The 26,925-nt window shown below is 48.1% G+C and overlaps 3 protein-coding genes across 3 annotated transcripts; all 3 read right to left on the bottom strand.

Annotated features, from left to right (window-relative positions):
- Positions 1 to 1,483: 1,483 nt before the first annotated feature.
- LOC127318050 (uncharacterized) lies at positions 1,484 to 2,517 on the bottom strand. Its single transcript, XM_051348667.2, has one exon. The coding sequence runs from the start codon at positions 2,456 to 2,458 to the stop codon at positions 1,697 to 1,699; it is 762 nt and encodes a 253-aa protein (XP_051204627.1). The 5' UTR covers positions 2,459 to 2,517; the 3' UTR covers positions 1,484 to 1,696.
- An 11,125-nt stretch (positions 2,518 to 13,642) lies between these two features.
- LOC127318049 (serine/threonine-protein kinase PBL36) lies at positions 13,643 to 18,353 on the bottom strand. Its single transcript, XM_051348666.2, has 7 exons — positions 17,731 to 18,353; positions 16,140 to 16,456; positions 15,913 to 16,048; positions 15,102 to 15,235; positions 14,898 to 15,021; positions 14,342 to 14,692; positions 13,643 to 14,123 (listed from the first exon to the last, which is right to left on the bottom strand). Exons 1-7 carry the CDS (start codon positions 17,888 to 17,890, stop codon positions 14,107 to 14,109), a joined length of 1,239 nt encoding a protein of 412 aa, XP_051204626.1. The 5' UTR covers positions 17,891 to 18,353; the 3' UTR covers positions 13,643 to 14,106.
- Positions 18,354 to 23,270: 4,917 nt separating this feature from the next.
- On the bottom strand, positions 23,271 to 26,907 carry LOC127318047 (zinc finger CCCH domain-containing protein 40). Its single transcript, XM_051348664.2, has 4 exons — positions 26,722 to 26,907; positions 25,957 to 26,226; positions 25,330 to 25,553; positions 23,271 to 24,305 (listed from the first exon to the last, which is right to left on the bottom strand). The coding sequence occupies exons 1-4, from the start codon at positions 26,824 to 26,826 to the stop codon at positions 23,444 to 23,446; spliced, it is 1,461 nt and encodes a 486-aa protein (XP_051204624.1). The 5' UTR covers positions 26,827 to 26,907; the 3' UTR covers positions 23,271 to 23,443.
- Between the last annotated feature and the right edge of the window lie 18 nt (positions 26,908 to 26,925).

Genomic DNA, 26,925 nt, shown 5'->3' on the forward strand with positions numbered 1-26,925 from the left:
TCCGCGGCGATGCCTGAGCTGTTCTCCCACTCAACTGCTCCCTCGGCCACGGTCCAGCTGGTTCTTCGTGCTGGCATGGACTCCTTCCTGGTGGCTCGCCTTTCGTCCACGGTGGCGCGACAACGGGAGGAGCTGCTGCTGCTCTTAGACTCTACTCGCCTGTCTGCGGCCGCGGACGGCCGCACTCTGCCCCTGTGCGCTCGCGAGGGGGGGGGGGGGTGCCTGACGACTAGCGCGCTGTACAAGCTCTGCTCCGACGGCGGCGTGCACGACGGGAACACCGACTTTCTCTGGCAAAACTCCGCCCCGCCCCGTGTCAAGTTCTTCGCCTGGCTGCTGGTGAAAGGGCGCATCCAATGCCGCTCAAATCTGCTTCGGAAAGGGATCCTTGAGGCGGACGGCAGCCGTTGCCCCATCTGCGACGCCCACCTCGAAACGCCTGCTCACATCATGTTTCACTGCAGCTTCGCTCGCCAATTCTGGGCTGCTCTCGGCTCTCCCTCCGTCGCCGATGATGCCGCGCTTGCCACGGCTTCGGTCTGCCCCTTGCCAGCCTCTACTCCTGCTCGCTCGGTTTCGACTCTTCCCCTGTTGTGCTTCTGGCACCTATGGAAACACCGGAACGACGTCGTGTTTGAAGGGCTCCCCCCTCGCTCTCCTTGGTTCGCAAGCGCTGCCGTGATGACGCAATTCTTTGGCGCGCTCGACTACCTCTTGATCACCGCGCCGACGTCGATCTGTGGCTCACCTACTTAGAGCATCCCCACTCGTTGGCGCTCCCCACGCCCAAATCCGGTAAAATTTTCGTCCGGATTGGACGAAAATTTGGCCTGGGGGGCAGTATATTTCCAGTCGTGTGCTCCCCAAGCGGCGTTTCTCGGGGAAAAAGAGGATGACTCGGGGAATCCGGACGAAAGAGGAGACACGTGGGCATGGGCGGTTGGTTTAGCTTCATCCGGTCCCGGGAAACCGAGGATGGCATGGGGAGTCCGGACGAAAATAGGCTCAAATCCGGACCAAAACGAGGAACTGGGGGCCTGACTGGGCCGTTTTTCACCGTCCGGATGAAAAAAAGTGGCTGTGGGGGCTCTGTGGGGAGACGAGTGGAGATGCTCTTACCACCCGTTCGATTGTAGCTGCTTGAGTCCATCCCCATGCGTTGGATGTGTCTCCCCTCCCCCTGTACATCTGCTGCCAAAACCCTGGGTCGTTTTTCACCCCTGTGCCTGTGACGCAATGAGAAATATATTCAGGTGGGAGCCTTGCTCTCCCCGGTGTACACTAAAAAAAAATGAACTGTTGCGCATACCGTTAGCTTCTTTCTAGCATAAAGTCAAGAGAAAATGGTCTTTGGCAGCTCGTATTACAGTCCGAATCTGACGAAAAAAGTTGGTGGACACAGATAATCTAGCAGAGCTAGACGTTAAGATAAGAACTGCCGCGGCAATGAACCGCGAAACAATAAATTTTGTCTTGAACTCAATGGCTGAATTAGCTTCAGATTATTGTAATCTTAACAAACATGGACAGTAGCACACGTTAATTGAACTACACTTGATCGGAGATCATGGACTACATCACTCATAACCTCACACACGGAAGAAATAAAATCGACCGATAAACACAAATCGTGGCCAGGCACACACATCACTAGAGAGTAAGTAATTAAGCTGGCTAGGCTAAGCATGCAGCTCGGCTAGGCGTCGAGGACGGTGGGGCAGTTGAAGCCGCTGGGCGGGTGCTTGCCGCAGGTGATGAGCAGCCGGAGCGCGACGGGGAGGTAGATGTTGATGTTGAGGAGGCGCGCCCGGATGGTGGTGCAGAGGCACAGCGCCGCATCCAGGTCCGCTATCCCCTGCACCAGCGGGCAGCACTTGGAGCGCGCCTCCCGCCCGATCACCAGGTGCACCAGCCCTCCCAGCACGTCCACGCACGCGTTCAGCTTCAGCGCGTCGACCGGGCACGTCTTCCCATGCCCCGGAGACGGCGGTGTCGGGGGCGGCACGTACGGCGGTGTCGGAGGCACGTATGGCGGAGTCGGTGGCACGTACGGCGGCACGTACGGCGGTGACGGCGGGATGTATGGCGGAGAAGGCGGGACGTACGGTGGCGACGGCGGCACATATGGCGGGACGTACGGTGGTGGCAGTGGCGTTGGTGGCCCGTACGGCGGAGTCGGCGGGATGTAGGGTGGAGTCGGCGGCGCGTAGGGTGGTGGACGCGGCATCGGCGGGCGGTGGCACGGCGGGCATTTGGGGCCCGACGGTGGGCCGCCGTGGTGCTTGGGCGGCTTGCCGTGGTGGGGCGGGTGTTGTCCCCCGCCACCAGAACCACCACCGCCGTGGCCGGGGTCCGGCAGCGGGCAGTTGCTGCGCGACCCGTACGATCCCGGTACGAGTACCAGGACGGCGACGATGGCAGCGAGCAGGAGCGAACCAACGGGGGCGAGGCTGGCCATGGCGCCGCGGTGGTGTGCACTGCGCAGTGCAATGCCGTGAGCTAGCCCGTGACCGATCGGCGCATTTTATAAAGAGGAGATGTCAGGCGACGCACGCCCCGTGCGGCGCGCCATGTGTTCGACGGGAGTCCACCTGGCGAGGACGCGCGCGCAAGACGCCACGGCAAGGACTCACGGGCCGGCATGCGCGCGCACTGAGGCTGGCCTTGCCTTTCCCGGCCATGCTCGCGCCGGTGCGCCATGGCTAGCTAGCAGCGCGTGATGAGCCCGAGAACGGGAACGAGACTGACATCAGGATTTGTCCGCGCGCGCCCGTGACCTGCCAGGGTTTGGCGCATTCGGCGTCTGGACGGACGGCGTGACTGTGGCACCCAGCCTTGCATGAAGAAGCGGAAAATTCCGTTCCACCAATACTTGGGCCCCGAGTACCATCCTTTCGTCAAGATTTAGCGTGATTCCTTGATTCAGTGAGAACTACGGGTCTGCCGCATTTCTAGTCTTACCGTGTTGCACCTCTCCTTTATTTTCACATGCATGTAACCATGTATAGCAACAATTTTTTTTTAGATAAAGGAGCATCGCCCCAGCCTCTGCATCAATTGATGCACACGGCTTGTTTTATTAACGAAAGTATCCAAAGTACCAAAAAATCTAAGCAAATTTATTACAATCACGGATCAGCTAAGGTGGCTACATGAATCAGCCAATAGAAAATACGGCACACATGCCCTCTATGCATTTGCTAATCTATTAAGATGTCGCCACCCAGTAGCCTGGAAAAAGAAGTCCTGAGCAACCACTAGCATCCGGTTGCATCCAGTAACCATAGCCCCCCGCTGGTCCAATGGAAGGAGGAAAACCCATTGTTGAATTGAATGGGCAGCTCGCCGGATAACCTGCAAAAAATTGATCCCATTTTGTTTGTTAAAAATAACATCATTTCTACTTCGCCAAAGCACCCAACAAAGAGCAGAAACTCCAATTCTGATTTTAACTTTATCATTTTTTCCAACTCCATTAAGCCATCTACCAAACATATTCTGGTGGAGGAATGTTATAAGATAAATACACCATACGCCAAATGATCTTTGCAAATGGACAAGCAATAAACAGATGATTAACAGTTTCAGTGGAATCACAAAAACAACACTTTTGACAACCATTCCACTTCCGTTTAGCTAGATTATCTTTAGTTAAAAGCACCTTATTACTCAGGAACCACATAATTTTTTTAATTTTCAAAGGTATCTTCAATTTCCATAGATATTTGCGTAGGTAAATAGCATGTCCATTCATCAAATCCATATAAAAAGACTTAACAGAGAATAAACCCGAATCAGTAAGCTTCCAAACAAATTTATCTGGTTCAGTTGTTAAATGTATAGCAACAAATACAAGCATGAGATAAGTAAGATTCCTTTGATTTGCAATTTGTCTCTCAAATCCCAAATCGTGTTGCACCCAGCCTTGAATGAAGCCAAGCTACCTTTTTAGATAATGTTTGGCCATAATCAACTCTGCTTATTCCTCACTATGAAGGCCCTGGCATTTCGCAAAATGATGAAATTGCACAAATCACCAATCGTTGGTGTTGCCTTTGCGTGGAGCACCAACTATATTCGGTTTGTCACAGAAATTACCAATCTTCATTTAATCTGAATATTCTGATACGCGCGTTGGGTCAATCTCGGTTTAACTTAGTTGACGACGATTCTATCGACTAGGCCCCACAAGTCGATGGTTTCATGTGATCTCAAAAAAATTCAGATTTATTAGTACAAACTTATTGAATTATGGGAGTTTTACATACTTTTGGAAAAGTTTGAAGTTTTGATGTGCTCTTGGGTGAATCTAAGCGATAGAAAGCAAATTCAAACCGGTCGGTGAAAATGGGATTTGTGTTTTGCTGCACGGATGATATGGGCCCAAATCAGCCGCCTCCCACATTGTTGAATCGACTTAAGTGATAATCGCAACGGGAAACACCCACGAGTGTCTAGGCAACAAACATCATATATATGTTTTGATGAGGTCTAAGACCCCGTGTGTGGCCCGATCTCGCGGATTGACTTCGAAACCAAAGGGGGAAGATGGAAGAACGCGAGGAACACGAAGAACGCGACGAACACGAGGAACTCCGAGACTCACGCACGCACACCAACCCGATACACCCGATGCTTACCTCCGTGGCTCGATGGACCACGCCAATAGAATCTCCGAGGAAGAGGCCGTGGCAGAATTCCCGGAGAGAGATTGGGGTTGGAGAGGAAGAGCTTGGTGAGGGAGAGAGAGTAACTTGTACTAGAATCTCACTCAACAAGATCAAAGTCAACAACCAAGGTGCCTTGATTACAGAGGGATGATACCCAAGGGAGACTAAGCTCAAAGGTAGGTTTGAGTTCAAAACAAGTCTAAAGAGGTAAAGGGGCGTCTGGGGTGCTTATATAGTCTTACAAGACGTCACGGGCCGAAAAGGTACAAGTGAAACAAGTTCGGGCCGATTTGGGTAACTTAGTCGTGCAGGCCGGTCAGGAGGCCGCTCAGACCGGGTCTGGGACCGGGCAGGCCGGTCCAGACCGGGCCTGGGACCGGGCGGCAACCGGACGAGGTTCCGGGGCCCCTGGATGGCGCCCGGATGGCACAAGCGGGAAATCCGGTTTGGGACCGGGTGGCCCGGTCAGGAGGCCGGTCAGACCGGGTGCTAGACCGGGTGGCCCGGTCAGGAGGCCGGTCAGACCGGGTTCTGGACCGACCGGCCAACTTCTCTTCGTTGTGCTCTTCGGGCGACTTCCGGTCCAGCTCCATGTCCATCTTCGCGTCCAGCTGCTCCTCTCCTCCTCTTGACCATGGTGTGTCCTCCTCTTCGTGCTCTTGATGCTCCTTGTACCTAATGACACATAACACGTCGGCATGAGGTAGCAATCCATCCAAAGGGGTACCAAGATCAAGGGTGGTGAGGAGCGAGTTCACCTCATCATGTAGAGGTTTGACTCGGGCTCGTGTCATCGGTCCACTTGGGGGACTTGTTGGTCTTGGTGTAGCGACGTCGGTGACCGGGGCTACATCATCTCCCCCCCCTTGGGAAAGAGTCGTCCTCGACTCTTGCACCTCCTCATCTCCATGATAGGGTGACAAGTCCGAGACGTTGAACGTGTTGCTCACCAAGTACTTGGATGTCGGTATGTCGATGACGTACGCGTTGTTGTTGATGCGTTTGAGGACCTTGAAGGGGCCATCTCCTCTTGGCTTGAGCTTGGAGTTGCGCTCATGAGGGAACCGTTCCTTCCGGAGGTGGATCCAAACGAGGTCTCCTTCTTCGAATATTCTTTCCTTCTTCTTGGCGTTGAGGCGGTTGGCTTGACGAAGAACATGTTCTTGTATGGTTGCCCTTGTTTCTTCATGTAGTTTCTTGACGGCGGCGGTGCGCTTGTCGAAGTCCATGTTGATGCGCTCGTGGAGGGGAAGCGGAAGTATGTCGAGTGCCGTGTAAGGTTCGAAGCCATAGACGACCATGAAGGGGCTCCTTGACGTAGTCGTGTGCTTGGCGCGGTTGTAGGCGAACTCGGCGTGAGGAAGGCACTCCTCCCATGACTTCAAGTTCTTCTTCACGAGGATGCGTAGGAGGGTGGAGAGGCTTCGATTGACCACTTCTGTTTGGCCATCCGTTTGCGGGTGCGATGATGATGAGAACAAGAGCTTGACTCCAAACTTCGCCATGAGCGACTTCCAAAGATAACTCATGAACTTGACGTCTCGATCCGACACAATGCTTTGTGGTACTCCATGTAGGCGGACAATTTCCCTGAAAAACAATGAAGCAATGTGTGAAGCATCGTCGCTCTTGTGGCAAGGTATGAAATGAGCCATCTTAGAGAATCTATCCACTACAACAAAGATGGAATCATGACCATGCTTAGTGCGAGGTAAGCCTAGAACGAAATCCATGCTAATATCGGTCCATGGTGCATAAGGAATAGGCAATGGAGTGTAAAGACCATAAGGGTTGGAGGTAGACTTAGCTTGTAAGAAAGTGGTGCACCGGCGGCAAAGGCGTTCCACATCTCGCTTCATCTTTGGCCAATAGTAATGAGTGGAGAGCATCGCAAGTGTCTTATCACGGCCAAAGTGGCCCATAAGACCTCCTCCATGAGACTCTTGCAAAAGCAATTTTCGAAGCGAAGACTCGGGAATGCAAATCTTGTTAGCTTTAAACAAATAGCCATCATGCAAATAGAAATCATCCACTCCTCGCTCAACGGAGCACTTCTCAAAAATTGGAGCAAAGAAAGAATCGGAAGGATAGAGTTCTTTGATCTCTTCAAGTCCCAAAACATGAAAATCCAAACGAGTTAGCAAAAGGGTGTTTTTGCGGGAAAGAGCATCCGCCACAACATTGTCCTTGCCCTTCTTGTATTTGATCACATATGGGAAGGACTCAATGAACTCGACCCATTTCGCATGTCGTTTGTTCAAGTTGTGTTGGCTTTTCAAATATTTCAAGGACTCATGGTCGGAATGAATGATAAACTCTTTTGGCCAAAGATAGTGTTGCCAAACTTCAAGAACACGAACCAAAGCGTAGAGCTCCTTGTCATATATAGGATAGTTGAGGCGTGCGCCATCCAACTTCTCACTATAGTATGCCACGGGTTTGCCCTCTTGCATAAGAACACCACCAATACCAAGCCCACTTGCATCACACTCAATCTCAAAAGTTTTGGCAAAATTTGGAAGAACAAGAAGAGGAGCTTCGGTAAGGCGTTTCTTCAACTCATCAAAAGCATTTTGTTGGGCCTTGCCCCAAACAAACGGAACATTCTTTTTGGTAAGCTCATTCAAAGGGCAAGCAATGGTGCTAAAATCTTTCACAAAGCGGCGGTAAAACCCGGCAAGTCCATGGAAGCTTCGGACTTGACCAACATTTGTAGGGGTAGGCCAATTGTGGATGGCCTCTACCTTGGAAGAATCAACTTCAATCCCATTAGCGGAAACCACGAAACCAAGAAACACCAATTTGTTTTGGGCAAAAGTGCATTTGGGAAGATTTGCATAAAGCTTCTCATGACGCAAGATGCATAAGACTTCTCTCACATGTTGCACATGGTCCTCGAGATTTTGGCTATAAATAAGAATATCATCGAAATAGACAACCACGCTCTTGCCAATGAGAGGACGCAAGATGTGATTCATGAGGCGCATGAAAGTTGATGGAGCATTGGAAAGACCGAAAGGCATAACGAGCCATTCATAGAGACCGAGTTTGGTCTTGAATGCCGTTTTCCATTCATCACCAATAGCCATGCGGATTTGATGGTAACCACTACGCAAATCGATTTTAGAGAAAATCGTGGCACCACTAAGTTCATCAAGCATGTCATCTAAACGCGGAATGGGATGGCGGTAACGGACGGTAATGGCATTGATGGGGCGACAATCCATACACATCCGTTGCGTCTCATCCGGTTTAGGCACAAGAATCACGGGAACCGCACAAGGGCTAAGGCTTTCGCGGACGTACCCTTTGGCGAGGAGATCTTGAATTTGGCGTTGGATCTCCTTGGTCTCTTCGGGGTTGGTGCGGTAGGCGGCACGGTTTGGGAGCGGAGCGCCGGGTATGAGGTCGATGCGGTGTTCTATGCCTCGGAGTGGTGGTAGTCCATGAGGGAGCTCGTCGGGGAAGACGTCTTGAAATTCCTGCAAAAGAGACAACAAAGACGGAGGAATGTTGGTTAAGTCGTTAGCCGCCGACGAGGGTCCCTTGCATATGAGCACATAGTGCAATATGGTGGATGGGTTCTCTTGGAGCTCTCTCCACTCACTCTTGGTGGCTAGAAGGACACTCTTGGACTCACTCATATATGGCTTGTGGCGCTCACTATCTTTGTGGTTGGTCGCTCGCTCTCCTCTCATCTCACTATGGTGGGTGCGGAGTTGTGCCCTCGCTAAAGCCTTCGCATTATCCGCGATGATTTGGCTAGGAGTCATCGGGCGCAACTCGAACTTCTTGTCGTTGACCTTGAAGGTGTATGTGTTGGAGAGTCCATCATGTATAGCCTTCTTGTCATATTGCCAAGGGCGGCCAAGCAACATGTGGCACACCGTCATGGGTACCACGTCACACTCGATAGTGTCCTCATAAGGTCCAATCTTGAAAGTGACGGTGACGGTATGTTGTATCTTGACGTTGCCCTTGTCACTCAACCATTGGATATGGTAAGGGTGAGGATGCTTGCGGAGAGTGAGGTTGAGCTTCTCACACAACTCGGTGCTTGCAAGGTTATGGCAACTTCCACCATCTATGATGAACTTGATTGACTTGCCACCAATTCCGGCACGGGTTTGGAAGATGTTGCACCGTTGTTCTTCCATAGCATGAGGTTGTGTGGTTAGCACCCTTGTGACCACAAGTGAGGGACTTGGGTCATGCTCACATAAGAGAGGATCTTCTCCACATTCTTGCTCATAAGCTTCTTCACTTTCCACGGCGGCTTGCACAAGGGCCTCGTATTCTTCTTCATCTAGTGTCTCGATGTCACCATTCTCCATAGTGATCATAACCTTGGTGTTCTTGCACTCAAACGATTTGTGACCTTGGGTGCCACACTTGAAGCAAGTGACACTAGAGGGTCCCGTGGATGCCTTAGAGGAGGCGGTGGAGGAGACCGTTTGCTTCATGCGACTTTGGATAGTCGGTTTCTTGGATGGTGTAGAGGATGCGTCGGCCTTGGCACTTGTAGCATGAGGAGTTGATGTAGTAGGAGGAGTCGATGTAGCGAGCTTGGAGGAGAAGTAGGTCTTGGCCTTGGAGTACTTGATGTCCTCAATCACTTGGCGCTCGGCCTTCGATGCTTGGTGGACCAACTCAACCATGTTGGAGTAGGGTTGGAACTCGACAATCCTCTTGATGGGGTAAGTAAGGCCATTGAAGAAGCGAGCAATGGTTTGTTCCTCGGACTCTTGGATGTTGGCTCGCATCATAGTGAGCTCCATCTCCTTGTAGAACTCCTCAACGGTCTTGGTGCCTTGCTTCAACTTTTGGAGCTTGTTGAAGAGGTCGGTCATGTAGTGCGTTGGGACAAAGCGAGCGTGCATCTCCTTCTTCATCTCTTCCCAAGTGTCAATTGGAGGTTCACCCTTCTCTTCTCGAAGAGTGAGGACTTGCTCCCACCAAGTGTTGGCGTAGTCCTCGAACTCAAGAGACGCCATAGCTACTTTCTTGGCACCGGAGTAGTTGTGGATGCGGAATATCTTGTCAACCTTGAGTGCCCATGAGAGGTAGGCCTCGGCATCTTCTTCTCCCTTGAACTTTGGCATGGTGAACTTGAGTCTTCCAAACATGTTCTCTTTATCCTCCAAGGTTCTTCTACGAGGAGGGGCTACTTCATCTCTTGCGGCTTGAGGAGGAAGAGGAGGTCTTCTACGGCCAACCATAGCATTGGGTTGGCGTTGAAGATGAACGCTTGCTTCACTTGGTTCACGGTGAGGATGTGGTTGAAGATCTTGTCGCGGTTGAGGACGATGCTCAATGTTGGGTCTCTCATCTTGATCATGGTGAGGCTCTCCTCGTCCACGTTGGTCATGGCGAGGGTGGCGATGGAGATCTCGCCGAGGTTGATCTTGAGGACCTTGGTCTTGGGGATGGCCATCACGCCCATGGTGGGCATGGCGATCCGCTTGGTGATGATCTTGTTGTAGGACTTGGTCTTGTGGAGGACACTCATGTGGGCGAGCATGGCGATGTATTTCTCCACGCCTAGAGTTGGAGCGAGAGTCTTCATGACGAGCTTGTGGGCGATGAGGTCGAAGATGGTCTTCATGCCTTGAAGAAGAGCTTGAGGACGAAAGGCCACCATGAGAGTAATAGTCTTGTGGCGAGCTTGATGAAGATGAAGTAGAGCGGTGTCGGCGACGGCGACCCAAGTTGGTGATGGCGCGCTCGAGGCTATCCATGCGCCGCTCCATGTTGGCATCATTGGCCGCCATTTGGCCATTCAAGTTGTCCGTAGCTTCACGAAGAAGAGCCAAGTCTTGGTTCATGGCGGAGAAGTTGTGAGCCACCTCATCGTATTGCTCATCAATGCGCGTCTCGAAGAGGGTGAGTTGCTCCTTGAACTCTTGTCGTTGCGTCCATAGGTTGTGTTGAGTAGCCAACCTCTCGGTGTTGCGGAGGATCTCTTCATCCCTATTGGTATCTCCGTTCCTATCCATGATGGAAAGACAAGAACTATGTTGTGTATGTTAGTGGAAGGAGACTACCTCGCACTCTTACCAAGGTAAGATAGTATTGAGGCAATCCACCAAGCCGGAAGCAAGATCAAGTGTATCGGGAACACACGCAAAACCACACGCAAAAGCTAGCAAATATGGTGTTAGGCGAGTGTTGTGGAAAGCCAAAAGACAAATCCAAGATCGAGTATGTTGTTAAAAGTGGGTGAGGTCCAAAATCCAAATGTCAATGTGAAGATCACTATAAACACGGAAAAAGTTGTGGAACACACACACGAGATAAGCGGGGTTAGTGCAACCAAAAGTGAGCGGAAAAGTGTATGTATAAGTGCTCGATGTCACACTAACACAAGGAGAGCCAAAACTTTGGTTGCAAAGGAAGAGACAACAAGATTCACACGCGACCTCTCTTCTCCTATCTCTCTTTGCTTAAAAGCTTTTTCTCTTTTGTATATGGTGGCACTTGCACTCGTTTGTATCTTTGGTGGCACGTGTACACTTTTGTATGTATGGATGTATGGTGCTACTCGCACTCTTTTTGTGTTTTTGGGGCTTTTTCACGCACTATGTTAGCGTTAGCCTCGCTTTTGCTATCTTGCCACACGAGTGTTTGCTTGGGTGCCTTACTCAACGCGACACACACACCTCACAATGCGGGGCCACGTGCAATGTCTCGCAACACTAGACAAGCAATGCTCGATGGGATAGATCGCAAAAGGAAGAGGGGTTACAAGGTGAAAGCTGCAAGTTATACCTGCGATGGTGGTGGTGGTGGTGGAGATCGCCGGAAGTCGAGGTCGAAGGAGGGCGCGAAGAGGCGCCCGGTCTGGGGCCCGGTTGGACCGGACCTGGGGCCGGCCTGGCCGGTCACACGGCCGGTCGACCGGGTTCTGGGCTGGCCCGGCCGGTCTGCAGCCCGGTTGACCGGATGCTCAACCGGACGGCGCGATTTCTCTCTCCTGTTCTTCCCCAAACCAAATCCAAATCGACCAAAACGAAGGGAAACGATGGAATCGGAGGCTCAAAGTTGGGAAAATAGTAGATCAAGCACAACAACACCAGATCCACGGACCAAAACCACTCAAAACGCAACCAAATCACAGATCGGTCAAGAGGCAATTTGGGGCTATTTTTGGGGATTTTTTGGAAAATTTTCTAGGAACGAAATCGGGTGGGTGGGAGGTCAAATCCGCGGTAACCAAGAGCTGCTGATACCATATGATGAGGTCTAAGACCCCGTGTGTGGCCCGATCTCGCGGATTGACTTCGAAACCAAAGGGGGAAGATGGAAGAACGCGAGGAACACGAAGAACGCGACGAACACGAGGAACTCCGAGACTCACGCACGCACACCAACCCGATACACCCGATGCTTACCTCCGTGGCTCGATGGACCACGCCAATAGAATCTCCGAGGAAGAGGCCGTGGCAGAATTCCCGGAGAGAGATTGGGGTTGGAGAGGAAGAGCTTGGTGAGGGAGAGAGAGTAACTTGTACTAGAATCTCACTCAACAAGATCAAAGTCAACAACCAAGGTGCCTTGATTACAGAGGGATGATACCCAAGGGAGACTAAGCTCAAAGGTAGGTTTGAGTTCAAAACAAGTCTAAAGAGGTAAAGGGGCGTCTGGGGTGCTTATATAGTCTTACAAGGCGTCACGGGCCGAAAAGGTACAAGTGAAATAAGTTCGGGCCGATTTGGGTAACTTAGTCGTGCAGGCCGGTCAGGAGGCCGGTCAGACCGGGTCTGGGACCGGGCAGGCCGGTCCAGACCGGGCCTGGGACCGGGCGGTAACCGGACGAGGTTCCGGGGCCCCTGGATGGCGCCCGGATGGCGCAAGCGGGAAATCCGGTTTGGGACCGGGTGGCCCGGTCAGGAGGCCGGTCAGACCGGGTGCTAGACCGGGTGGCCCGGTCAGGAGGCCGGTCAGACCGGGTTCTGGACCGGCCGGCCAACTTCTCTTCGTTGTGCTCTTCGGGCGACTTCCGGTCCAGCTCCATGTCCATCTTCGCGTCCAGCTGCTCCTCTCCTCCTCTTGACCATGGTGTGTCCTCCTCTTCGTGCTCTTGATGCTCCTTGTACCTAATGACACATAACACGTCGGCATGAGGTAGCAATCCATCCAAAGGGGTACCAAGATCAAGGGTGGTGAGGAGCGAGTTCACCTCATCATGTAGAGCTTTGACTCGGGCTCGTGTCATCGGTCCACTTGGGGGACTTGTTGGTCTTGGTGTAGCGACGTCGGTGACCGGGGCTACATCATGTTTACAACAAACATCACATATAAATAAAAAAGTAAACTTGCCAGTCTTTTTTGGGTGTAATATACTGCAAGTGGTTGATGTGCCAATTAAACTAATCGCGTATAGAGTTTACCGAGCTTGGCCAATGGTAAAATGACTAAGCCAATTCCAGTTCAACTCATTTGTCTATATGGGTGCCCAAGACAGTTCTAATCAGCAAATCTGTAATCCCGTTGGATCCATCGCACCTGTATGTATGATCAGAGGCCAGCCATGCTATATCCTATAGTAACTAATCTCTGCTTATCACGTGGACATGAAGCTGATAATTACACTAGTTTAGAACATTGATAACAAGCAGATAGTAAGAACTCAGAATAAATAAAATCTGATACGACATTTTTGCAGCTAAGTGAAGTACAGACATAGTAGGAAGGTAATCTGAAGAAGTCATCGATGCCTGCTGTTTCGGAAGAAAAGAAAAATGGAACACTAGTACGTTCAGCAGAATGCACTTCATATTTTTCTACTGCCACTTGCAATATTTTTTCTCTAGAAAGGCACACTGCTATGGCTTGTCTTGCAAATTGCTTGTAACATTGTAACAGTGAACCTTTCTTGTTCTACTAGAGGCCTAATTAAATTGTGTGGTCATGCCAGGAGGTGTGTCCCTTGTTTGGAGTCTGGAACGTATATCATTATTCACCAATTCCTGTGAAACCAAACCGTCTCATGTAAAATTTCTGCGCTCCAAGCAGGCATCAGCACAGACATCATCCAAGCAAGAAGCCTACGGGTACAGAGGAAGGATATTAACATGTTGGAAAATCAGGCCGAGATTATGTGTATCTACAGTAAGCACCACTACTTGCCCGCCCCAACCTAGGCATCAACCACAAAGAAAGCAGTTGACCAAGGATTCTCGTGGCGATCGGTCTCATCTATCTCAATCAGAAAATAACTCGTTTTGATATTATTACTACAAATTACAATATCGCGGTCAGATTTGTCTGTTGTTTCGCCTCCGCAATCAGCCAGATAGTGTGATTGACTTAAGCGAGACATCTGGTGGGCGCCCCGGCTCCAATTGTTGCCGATGAACATGGAGCCCAATTTCTTATGTACAGTTTAACAAAACCAGCATCCAGGAATGGGAAGAAAGGCATCACGATCTGGACATCACCGACGAGCCTTTCCTGTCATGAGAAACACAAACACTTGCAGTTAGCTTCATTAACTAACTATTGCTGGATTCCCCTTTTTAGTTTCTATCGACATTAGATAGAAACTAACTATTGCTGGATTCCCCTTTTTAGTTTCTAACAAGGAACATTGGGGTGCTTTCATTCTGATGAAAAAAAGGACAAATAGTTGCTCATTCTTCAGTGGCAGCGAGTTATGTTATGCTACTCACCGCGAGGAGACGATCGAGGCCTATACGACGTGGCAGCCATGTCATTTAGGTCCTGCAGAGGCGTCAAGTGTTTGATAACTTCATCCATCATTGGGCGTGACTTGCTGTCACGGTTAAGGCAGTGGTGGCAGATCTGAGCTACCTTCTGCACCCCTCTAATGGAATAGTTCAGCCCCAAGCGAGGATCTACGAGCTGATAGAGCCTTCGCCTGTCGCTTAGATACGGCCTTGCCCATGCCACTAGGTTCTGCTCCCCAAGAGGCCGTTTCTTGTCGATTGATCTTCTGCCGGTCAATACCTCGAGCAAAACAACTCCGAAGCTGTAGACGTCGCTCTTAGTCGTTAAGTGGCCTGAACGAACAAGTGCACTTGACATTAGAGATGAACCTTGATATGTCCATTGCCAAAAATAATAATCATAAACTGCGTTTTAATTTTGTTTGACTTTATCACAGCCAAGAAGCTAGAAGAAACATTGTAAAGTGCCAACTAGTAACTGCATCCTGAAGAATTGTTGACAATGTAGCTACTGATACCAAAAGCTTTTGCTGAATACCTGTCATTACATACTCAGGTGCAGCGTAGCCATAAGTGCCAAGAACTCGAGTAGATACATGGCTTTTATCGCCTTGGGGACCAGCTTTTGCTAACCCAAAATCTGACAGTTTCGCATTGTAATCCTGTAGAAGCAGAACTTTTGCAGTTAAAGCAACAAGCTACATAGAAGCACAGGAGCAAAAAAATTGACAAGATATATTACCACATCAATAAGAATATTCGATGTCTTAAAATCCCTGTAAATAACTGGTTTTGGACCAACATGCAGAAAGGCTAAACCTTTAGCAGCACCAAGAACAACCTTCATCCTATAGGGCCAAGGTAGGGGAAGAGTCCCTTCAAGATTTAACAAATTAAGATGAAAAGGAGTATAAAAAGGGAGAGAACAACACAAGATATTACCAACAGTTAAACATCACATAGTAACAAAATGTAGAAATAACAAGGCAGGGACAAAAACCAATACTAGTTAATATCGAAGAAATCCCACAGAGACCATTGTTGCTGTTAGGATTTGTATGACAAGTACCAGTTTTAAATAACAGTTAGCAATTAAATGCACACCACCAAAAACCAGTGTAGGATTAAGTCTTAAGGTTCAAAAGTACGGTTTATTATTGTTCGGAAGTTTGAACTGCAAAAAACAAGCTAGAGATAGTAAACCATGACCACCTTGGAACAAAAAGGTAAACATGCAATTGCTAAAATTTATATTGTTTTTGCATCTTTGCAAAGGAATATTAATTGTTCTTTCAGATATTAGACATGTTGAATTTCAACAAAAGGTTCCTCAAGATATGATAATATCTAGATGTCCAGATGGCATTGTTCGTTTCCTTTTGAAATGAAAGATTACATAAGTACACTGGTTCATGAAAGCACACATATATCAGTTGCATGAATTAAAATCATAATGTCACTCTCATTTCAAAAAAGCATTCCAAGTATCAGGACTAAATGTATATGCAATAACACTAAGATTACAATACTAACACTTGTAGCTGGTCACTCACTTCTGAAAAGATGATTTTCTAGACTTCCACGTGCCATGAATTCATATACAAGCAGCCTCTGCTCATCCTCGATACAATATCCAATCAGCTTAACAAGATGTTTGTGATGCAGCTGTCCCAGAAAGTCAACTTCCGCCTGCAAATTGATTTATTTGGAAGTTATAATTCCTCCTAATATATATATATATATATATATTGATGACTTACGAGGCATGCAAAATACTTACCACCCATTCTCTATGTCCTTGAAGAGCATTTTCCTTCAAACTTTTGACAGCTACAGTTAGACCAGTGCCAGGTTTTGCAGGAGCTGTGCTGTCCGGCTCAATCCACCCCTTGAAGACATACCCAAACCCACCTTCGCCAAGAATACTGTCTGGCCTAAAGTTAACAGTGGCAGATTTCAACTCTTGGAAAGTAAATTCAAGTAGCTTGTGTGGTGTTTTCTTTTCAGTTGATGCGTTAACACCATTTTCGTCACCAAAGTTTCTCTGAAACTGATCACCAAGATCTCGATTGCTACTATTTAGGTATGTCATCTCCGCTGCCATGAAAGGAAAAATTGTTGCTTGAGCATTTCATTCAAAACTGCAAAGCTACTACTAATAGACTACATAGCATGGCTATATACTCTGAGATGCAACATGAAAGCACTATGATGAACTAAGATCGAATTTGTGAGCTAAGATAAAAATATATATATGCCAAGGCTAATATTTATTAGCTCTAGGAATTCCGCACATATCCAAACTGCAAGTTGATAGACACTGACCCAACTACCCAGGACCAAGAGAATTATATATATATATATATTATGCATACTCATCACCAGCTTTTAATAAGGATAACCCATCTAGCTGAATCGAAGTGCGAGAAATAGTCAAATATGGTTTCTATACTATCAAGGCTAATCATATGCATAATGTCAATGATCAGTTTCAGCGAAGAAAGCAACACAAGTAGATGTATTTTACTCCCTGAATGCAAGGAACAAGGACTTGCTCATGCTTCTGTAGTATTTACCACATGTGCTTCTTCAGGCATTTCACATGGATTGGGAATTGCAACCTCCTAGTTGGAATCTTATAACAATGAATTGCACAACACACCGCCTAAAAGAAATGAATTGCAATACACTACTCACATGGGGATTTTTGATCTTGGGATAAAACAAAATACAATTTTTTAAATATTTAGGACATCAACACATACTGTAACTCGGCAAGATAAGCGATGTTAAAATCAAATTAATAGGTTTTATTGACGCCCCCCTCGTTGATCAAGTACCAAAGAAATGCATCTAAATTCAGGGCACCATTCCGCCCAACAATGTTTAGAAATCAGTTCATTATAAGCTAAGCATGGATGGTTTGAGTCGAGAGGTTGAGCACTATACCGGCAATCTTTTGCACTAGCACTACTACTAGCAAGGACATGATCCTTTTAGCGATTAGCAACATATGAAAAGTCTATTAGTACAATTTCGTCAAGATTTTCAATCCCACGGACGAAGCTTTACTCCCATTTTCCAAATCATTTAGCTTCCAGATTTGTCATGTATGGTGTTGAACTGTGAAAGTACAAAAGCCACCTATTCCCAATAAGCACGATCGAAGAAAGAGTGTTTAATTCCTTTTTGCTCGACGAACAACATCATACCAGTCACATCATCGCAGTAGTGGCCAAACAAACTGTTGCGCGCTAAATCCCAAAGCAGCTGACCGTTCGCAGAAGCAAACAAACAGATTTCCACCAACCAGAAAAAGAAAAAAGAAACTAACCTCGGAACAAAAGCAGGGATTTTAATCAGGTACGTACCTGCATCGTGGACGAGGCCGGCTTTGACGGCGGCTCCGGCAGGGGTGGCCGCCGCCGCCGCCGCCGGGCGGAAGCAGGAGCCGCGCAGGCCCCGCGTGAGCACGGCCCAGCAGCCGCAGCCGCTCTCCTGCCGGTGCCGGGAAGAAGAAGAAGGAGGCATCGATCGGTCAATCCCGGCCTTGCCTTGTCCGTCGTCCAGGCGGCGAGGCCAAGCACCGGTTCTGGCGCCGTCTTGCTCTACCCGCACCTACCACTGCAACAGCTACTCACACGACCGGCTCTGGTTTCTTTCGATCGATCGATCTCCCCCACCTCGCGTGGTCGCCGTCGGAACCCCGGAATAGATAAGTGCGCGCGGGCACAAAGGCGAAAGCGAAAGGAGAGGGAATGAGGGAGAGGGTGAGAGGGAGAAAGGTCGCGGCTGGCTGGGCTGGCGGTGCGTGGTGGGAGCACACAAGTCGGGGAAGCAAGCGGGATGGATCGATGGCGCGAGTGGGAAAGGAGTGGAAGTGGCGGCAGTGGGTCGCACTCGGACGCCACTGGGCACCGCTGGCTGTGCGTCGCCGTCGTCGTCGCCGCCGCCGTCATGGTGACGAAGAGGAATTGTTAAACTTTTAGCTGCCTGCCTGTCTGTCTGCCTCAGCCGGAGTGGTGGAAGCTGCCCAACCATACCAGCGCGCGACAGGGCGGCCGTTATTTTACCCTCTCATCTCATGTGATGCGTGCGACGGCGAGCTTCTTTTTCTTCTCCTTTCCTTTTTTTCCCCGGCGGATTGATTCGATTCCCCGCCAGCAAAGAGAGAGAGAGGATTTTGCTCCGTGGTAATTAGGTTGATTAACGTTTTTTTTACCCGAACGCCCACCGTGGGATTAACCAAGGGCAGTGGCGGGGGCGAAAGATAAAATATCAATGTTTGGAGGGGCGAAATGCTAATTTTTCTGCATCTAAACACTCCCTACAAATTATTCTTCAGAACTTTGCAAAAAGCTGGGGGTGGGGGGCGGGGCAACGGCCCCCCCGCTTACACTAAGCTTCGCCAATGACCAAGGGTATTTATAATGCGTCGTTCTAAGTTCTCCAACCGTCCTCGAATAATTATTTGCGAATTTTCAAAGATAAAAAGTATGATATATCTACGGGAAACTCAAAACAGATCCTATGCGTCCGGTCAACGAATTTAGAAATTTTTTCGCATGTAGAGGGCATGTTCTACGTGCGCACATAAAGTTTCACATAAAACCGATTTTTTTTGTGCATTGTATTTTTCTACATATGACACAAAACATGTCGGTTCTTCCTGAAACAACTTTGTCAAGATATACACGAGATTTTTATTTTATTTTTTTGGTGTTTTTAAAAATGTTCAAAATGCATTTTAAATAAAGGGTGCATATGCACCCGGGCGCAGAAACACCCTATCCATATATCTACATGTTAAAATACATCTAAATATACTTCTGTCTAGATGAAATTGTAACACTTATTTTAGAACTGAGGCAATAGTATTGTTTTTGTTCTGAGCTTAAATTTGGTTGTTTCCACTACCTTGAGCGCCACTTGGAACATAGATATTTCCTCGAGTTTTGAATACAAGTGGAGTCTCAGTGTTCAATATTCCCTCTGGTTTTGAATAGTGGATCACTATTGAAATACAATTTGCAACTATATAAGGTCATTACCATTTATCGAGAAGAAATGATTATATTTTTATCTCATACAAAAGTTCTCATTAATTGTACTGTTGCATGTAATTAGAGAGAACGATGCATCACATGCAACATGTTTATTAGCACTTAATAAAAAATCACAAAATTAGTTGTGCTATTTATTAGTTAACTTTGTTTCTTTAGTATCTGATGAAAAATGAGATACTCTCTCCGTCTCGGTTTAACATGCGCACACATAGGTTAAGACAAAGTTTGACCATTAATTTAGTTAACAAAATATATATTATATATCTACAAAATCTACACCATTAAATTCATATTTGAAAAGGTTTCAAATGATATAACATTTTTGACATATATCCTGAATTTTATTGACCAAAATAATAGTCAAAGCAAAAAATTCAAACTATGTGCATGTCTGTTAAACCAAGACAGAGGAAGTAGTGGTCTTGTATACAAAACCGGAGGGGTATCACTCGTGCATGTGTATTATAGGGTAATAGGGACTTGACTTAACATGTGCATGTATGGTACTAGCAAGACTCACGTGTTATACAAAAAAAAACACCATAATTTATCCAAGTTATATACTCTGAACACTCCACACTCTATTAAATTTTACAGCTCATTCGGCAACCATCATTTCACTTCATTTGACATTGATGATATCATTTTATTTGGCAAATAGACAGAAATAACATGGTACCGGAAGGAATTATAGTTAGGCATGGAATGAAAACTATGGAATTCCCAATTGAATACCACAACCTATAAGTTTTTGGGGGGCAGTTGATTCGGTACACAGAGACAATATGCAGCAAGACTCCTTCAAGTGGATTGGCACGACTATTCCTTTGCTTTGTCACGGAGAGGAGAAGTTCAACATGTACATTCCCCTTTGGAGATCGCTAGCCCCACTCAAATGCAAGATCTTCTGCTGGTTGGCTCTCAGATACAGGCTTTGGACCTCGGACAGACGACAAAGACATGGCCTATAGGAGAACACGGAGGCTTGCTTCACCTATTGCAGGACGAGGACACTGTGGATCACGTCCTTATGCAGTGTCCTTACTCGCGCCAGGTTTGGTTTGAGTGCTTGGTGGCGGCATGCCTGAATATTGTTAAACCAAGCATGGACAACACACTACGCACATGGTGGGATGTCGCTAGGGAGCTAGTGCACAAGAAGGACATGAAATGGTTCGATACCCTGGCCATTCTCACGGCTTGGACTATGTGGAAGCAAATGAACGCCAAAGCCTTTAACAACACTGCTCAGCAGCGCAATGTGCAACAGATTGTGAGGCAAATCAAATACGAGTTCGAGCTATGGAAGTTGGCGTGGGTCGAACGGAGGCTAATCATGCCGCGAGAGTAGGCTAGTGGGTGTGTGTGGAGTTGCCACCCTAGATGTTCGCATCCAGGTGCGGGTTCTTGTAAATTACTTTTGTCTCCTTCTATAGAGCTTTGGCACGCCTTTAGCATGCCCACGAAGAAGAATACCACAACCTATTCCGTTGCAGCCAAAAAAGTTTTTCTTAGAATCATAAATGTTTTTTTTTATTCCAACACAAAATTGTGGGAGTCCAATGACCTCTCAACTCATTGGAGGCGATGTCGAAGCGCACGGGCTCGCTAGATCCGATTGTCTCATGAACCACTCTCAAAAAAGAGAATCCAGCGGCGATCCCATGTGCCCCCAAGTACACCGGCTAGCCGCCGATCCCTGCCGCCTCTGTCGACTACTGCACCGACGAGAGGCGGTAGGAACCCCGAAATGTCGACTCCGGCCTACAGTTAGGGTTGGCCAAGTGCTTTCTTTGACCGTTGTTTCTATGGAGGAGATCGCACCGTATTAGAATAATTTGCCTCTGATTTTTCTCCATCTCGGCGTCGCTACAAGTGGTGGTGTTGAGGGGCTAGTGGCTTGGTCGACTCGCCAGTCTCTCTGGATCCGGTGAAATTCCTGTGGGCGACTAGCGTTTGGCACTCTCACGGGTGATAGTCACATGGACTGATGCAGTTATGTGTGGCATCTTGCAGTTGGGCACAAGGATAATGGTAGGCAACGACTTTCCTCTTTTTCGACTGTGTCATGGGACAACGTGGAAGATTCCGTGGAAGACAAAAAAGTTTGTCTTCACAAATGATTTTTTTTTAGCGCAAAATGGTAATTGCGAACGGAGGGAGGGAGTAGCTTCACTTATCGCGACTAATAAATAATGGTTGGAAAAATATTTAACACAACCACCAAAAATCGTTATAAGGGGCACATATTGTCTATTGATAGCAGCCGCAGTTGCGGCCTGTCACAATTTTGCCCCTTAGAGCATCTCTAGCAGAGCCCGAAAAAAGGCAAACTGAAAAGCGCGAATTCAGTTCACCGAAAACGCAACTTCTGTCCAATTTCGCAGTGCCGCAGAATAGAACCCGTAAAACAAAACTGAAAACTGGAATTCGAATTGGCGCGGGTAAGTTGAAGGCGATGATCATAGTTCATACATGAAATAGATGCGTCAATTGCGCATCGATACATACATACTGCGAGGAATTGACATTATACTAGTACACCGGCAACCTAACCTAGCTAAAATGAGCAAAATGCGGCCTACTAGCTATGGCTCGCGCGGCGGTGCCGGTGCTGGCGGAGATCGTCGGCGGCGTGCAGACTTCACGCCTCGTCCCTGTCAAGCTCGACTATTTCGAGCTTGACCTTGCGGACGCGGGCCTCCCGGCGGGCCGCCTCGTACTCCCGTACCTGGCGGACGGCGTCGGCTTCTTCACGGCGGAAGCGGGCCCTCGCCTCCGCCTCGCAGATGGCGATCGTCTGCGCCATCACCGCGTCCTCCTCGTCGCTACCGTGGACGTAGTCCCCGGCCGACAAGGTTGGAGAGCGCGCGGGGACGAGGCCGTCCTCCTCGTCGCTCGGCGCCACGGGCAGCCGCGGAGCGCGGCTGGACTGCCCGGAGGAGGAGCTCTCCGCCTGGTTGGCGTAGCGGGCGAGCTTCCCTGGGGGCGTGAGCCCCCAGTTGGTCCACCGGCGAGCGCTACGCTTGCGCGCACCCTCGCTGCGGTTCCACTTCCGCCGCTCCGCCTCGCTGCGGAAGAAGGGCGGACGCGGCGGCGAATCGCCGCCGCCCAAACCTGCGGCTCCTCCACGGGAGGCCATCGCGCGGCGGTGGGTGGGTGATTGGTGGCTATTCCGCCGTCGATTGCTTGTCGGAGCGGGGGTCTGGCGGCGGCGGAGGGAGAGGAGACCGCGGAGGGGAGTAGGGTTTGCGAACCGAACTCCCCTCCGCGATCCCTTTTAATAGGGGTCGTGCGGTGTAATGTTCGGGCCCCTGAACTCCGTATTCGGGCTGGCCCACTTTTTCGGGCGCTGATCTGCGCCAGTTTCAGCCCGAACCCGTAAATCCACCGAAAAAGTTCGGTTCCGGCGGGATTTACGGGCTCTGTTAGAGTTGCTCTTATCTGACATTTCATATAGGTCACTACAGAAAGTCAGAAACTGTGGCTTGTCGCATTTGCGACACAAAAAAGAGTGTCAATTAATTTTAAACCGACGCTACAGTTCATTAGAATCATACCACGATCGGTGATGACAGCCAAACATGCTACTAGTCAACGGTGTGCGTGTTTACCGGGTCCTTGTGCCTGCGTAAGACGTGATCCATGACACCATGTCTTCGAGAGGTGCAGTGCCTGTATCATTTATTTTCCAAAATTGAGTCACAAGCTGATAACACAAATTAAGTAACCAGCAATAGCATACGTAGTATATGCTAATTATACACCTGAATGAACTGGCATCTCATTCCGAAATACAAGAATATACTGAAACATGACTTGGGGGGTAAAGAGGAATTTCCAAATTGACAAAACAAAATCTTGTAGGCCGGATAAATCCAGTATAGCTGTCAGCTTTAGATTCAGATAAACAATACTACTGCAAACGTTCACTGCTAATCACAAATTTGGAATACAAAAGGCTGGTAACCAGCAGGGGTTACAATCGCCTTCAGTTCAACATTTCTAATAGAGGACTTCAGTTCTGGGCGGCTGGCTGCTGAGTAGGAGGGGCCTGAGCCTGCTGTTGCCCTGGTGTTGCTGGCTGCTGGGATGAGCTCGCTTGTGGTTGTGCTGACTGCGGCAGCATTGGCTGGTACGGAGGATACTGGGGCGGGTACGGCATGCGAGGTGGAGGCATGTAACCGCCGCCATATGGTGGGTAGTACGGAGGGTACTGCTGACCACCAGGGTAGTAAGGTGCCTGCGGCCGCATAGGATAGCCCTGTCCCGAGCTGCTAGATGGCTGACCTTGCCCAGCATGCTGTGGCCCTGGTTTGCCATCGCCCTCTTGTGACCTGACTACAGCACCCATCCTCTGGGGGTCCATTGAAGGGTACATCCGCTGCTCCGCTCCTGGCGGTGCTGGGATATTGAAGTAGTGCGATGTTGGCGCCACTTGATGCTGGCCCTCCATCCCAGGAGGCTGAGGCTGGTCACCACTATGTTGCTGAGATATAACTGCCCTAGGGAGCAACCCTCCATGGGAAACATGACCTTGCCTCCCAGCATCATCACCATCTGGCCTTTGTGCTTGAGGCTTGCCCCACATGAGCTTCAGGCGCACACCCTTGATAACTAGCTTGTTTGCAAGCTCCTCTGCAGCTTTCTCAGCGCCTTCTCTTGTTGTGTATGTCACAAATGCACAAGCACGTTGGATTACCATCCTGATGGATTCAATCTCACCATGTGCATAGAACTGATCCCTCAAATCCTGCTCACTGACTCTGTTATCAAGTCCACCAATGTAGAGGGTCCTTATAGTCTCATCATCGGGTGGTGCCAGGGATGGCATCTCACCTGCCTTACCCAAAAGTTTCATGGCAACTGGATCATTAACGCTGCAAAGAATAACAAGGGAAGATCAGAAACCAAACCAAAGAACATGTAAAGTGGGCAGATCAAGATGTTCACCCAACAATCTACAAGGAACAATTCATCTACTCAATCCAACTCAAGAGGTTGATGTATGATGCCTCAGTGATTTGATACCATGTTATAAAGAGCTACATCATCTAAGTTTGGATAGCTCCATGGCCCAAATACATGAAAATTTCATACATGCACCCACTAATATTAATTCATGTTAGGTTCATTAATCCTGCAGATGCTGTTTCCACCATCAGAAACTATTACAGTAATACTACCTCCATCCCAAAGCTTAAGGCTTATATTATTTTTAGAAAGTCAAACTATGTCAAGTTTGATTAAGTTTTACCAAAAACCATTAATATGCAAAATACAAAATCAATATCATTAGATACATAATGAAATATATTTTCGTATGGTATCTACAAAATATTATATTTGTTGATAGATTCTTCTAAAAGTTTGGCCAAATTTCACTTGGTTTGAGTTTTCAAAAAAAAATAAGCCTTAAGCTTTGGGATGGAGATAGTATATTTAAGTTTAGCTGTGCCATCTCCTTGTCGAATCAAACTAGAAATTAATGGTCAATACAGTAGAGGATATGTCAGTTAAGGTCCAAGACTACTAAAAACACATATAATTGTAAGATACCAATTGTTCTTGGCTTGTTGCAACACTCCAAAAGAAATATGCTACAATTTTATGGACACGAGAATTAGTGATATAGTGATATGAGTATATAAAGTTAAATAAAATATAATAAAATCTTTAACTCCATGTATAATTATGCATCGAAAGTTCGAAACATTCCAAAAACAAGGTTTGTGGATGCATGAGTGAATGTCTAAACTAGGTCTGAGGTTCCTATGTCTGCCAAAGTTTTAACTCACGCATAATGATCATGAATGAACTACCTCCAAATGTAGTACACTTATATCTGTTTGAGAGCTAAAAGCATGTAAGTAAAAGTTTTGCATGCAGAATCAAATGACATACCCATAGTAACGATCTTTGATATTCTGCTGGGATAACTCCCCAGTCTCAGGCATCTCATGGCGATATGGGCACTCAGCGCCTCTAGTACACTCACCGCGCACAAAGAAACTGCAAACATGAGCTCGGTTCCTCTTGTAATACGGCGATGTCCTCTGAAGCTTCAGAATGGTATCATTTGGACGGGCCTTTCCATATGAAGAATCATAGTCTATGCCAGCTGCAGCCTACATTCATATAAAGCACGAACTTCCATTAGGAACAACTAATCATAGATTCAAGACTCGTGCATAGCAGCCAAGTGATCACGGGAGAGATAAGCATAGAATGCGCAGGTCCTTATGGCGGATTAGAGTGCAATTATTACAATATATAGTGCTTATTACTATTTATCCATATACTTTTAAGTGCATCTATTTCACATTGTTAAAGATCAAATTAAGGTAGATCACAAAGCCCATTGATTCTTCTAGTGCCATCAATTCATAAAACAAGTGACTTGGATAGACATATTTAACGCAGTAGAAATGATAAGAGGGGATATGGAAAATTAGTGCTGAGTTATAAGAAGAATCACATTTATTTAGTCAAGATGGCAGCAAAATTAAGCTATGAAAAATAAAAAAATACCTTGCGATCATGCTCTTCTGCAAAGTACTCGCGGTTGACATCACTCCTTGGAATTGCGTCATTCGAATTGATCGCGAGCGCAGTATCCCGAACCTGAACCGGTAGACCATACTCAAGGTCTAGCAGGCAGACCTGGCAGACGTTTTTCAACTTGCAGCACGTCTGGCAGATCTCTGTCTTCTTATACCTTGCATCCCGACCAGGTCTCCAACGGAAAACAGTAAAAGGGCGCGCACAGATTTTACATTCCTTGTCATAATCTGCTTTCAACTGCCAAGACAAACAAGAAAACTAGTTATATTCATGAAGAACTGAAAGCAGATTAGATGCAGAACAAGGCGCATTAGATGTACCAAGTCCACATCTCTTGGCTTGGACACATACACTATGCCTTGTATTTGATAGTTTCTTCCTGTTTAGCTAGCTACTAGTTAACTTGCTTACATCCAAATCACCCATCCTACTGAATTACTGATATAACAGTGGGGACAAATTATCACACCGTACGAAACTTGACATGTTCCTTATAGTAAAAAAATATCTTAAAACACAACAGCTACAACAACCCATATCGCAGAGCTAAACAGACACTAGTTTCGTCTCCGATCTACTCCCCAGCGCACAATCAGACACCTAGCTTCGTCTCAGACCAAGCATATGGCCACGGGGCGGGCCAATCGCGCCAACACCGGCAGAACCACAACCAGGCACGCGAATCAGCAAGATAGGGTTAGGGTTTGGGGGGAGGGTGGGCACGATTCGTACCATGCGGACGTAGGGGTTGTCGCCGAGGCATGACTCGCAGATGATGGGGAAGTCGGACCGCTCCCACCCGTCCGCCTGCGCGTCCCGGAGCAGCCGGTGCGCCATCTCCGCCGCCGCCGCTGCAGTCGCCGATGGGCAGCGAGAGAGAGAGAGAGAGAAGACGACGAGCTATCGGGCTGTCTTTTTCCTCAAGTTGGGTTGGTT

This window comes from Lolium perenne, chromosome 7 (assembly GCF_019359855.2).
Source record: "Lolium perenne isolate Kyuss_39 chromosome 7, Kyuss_2.0, whole genome shotgun sequence".
Lineage (NCBI taxonomy): Eukaryota > Viridiplantae > Streptophyta > Magnoliopsida > Poales > Poaceae > Lolium > Lolium perenne.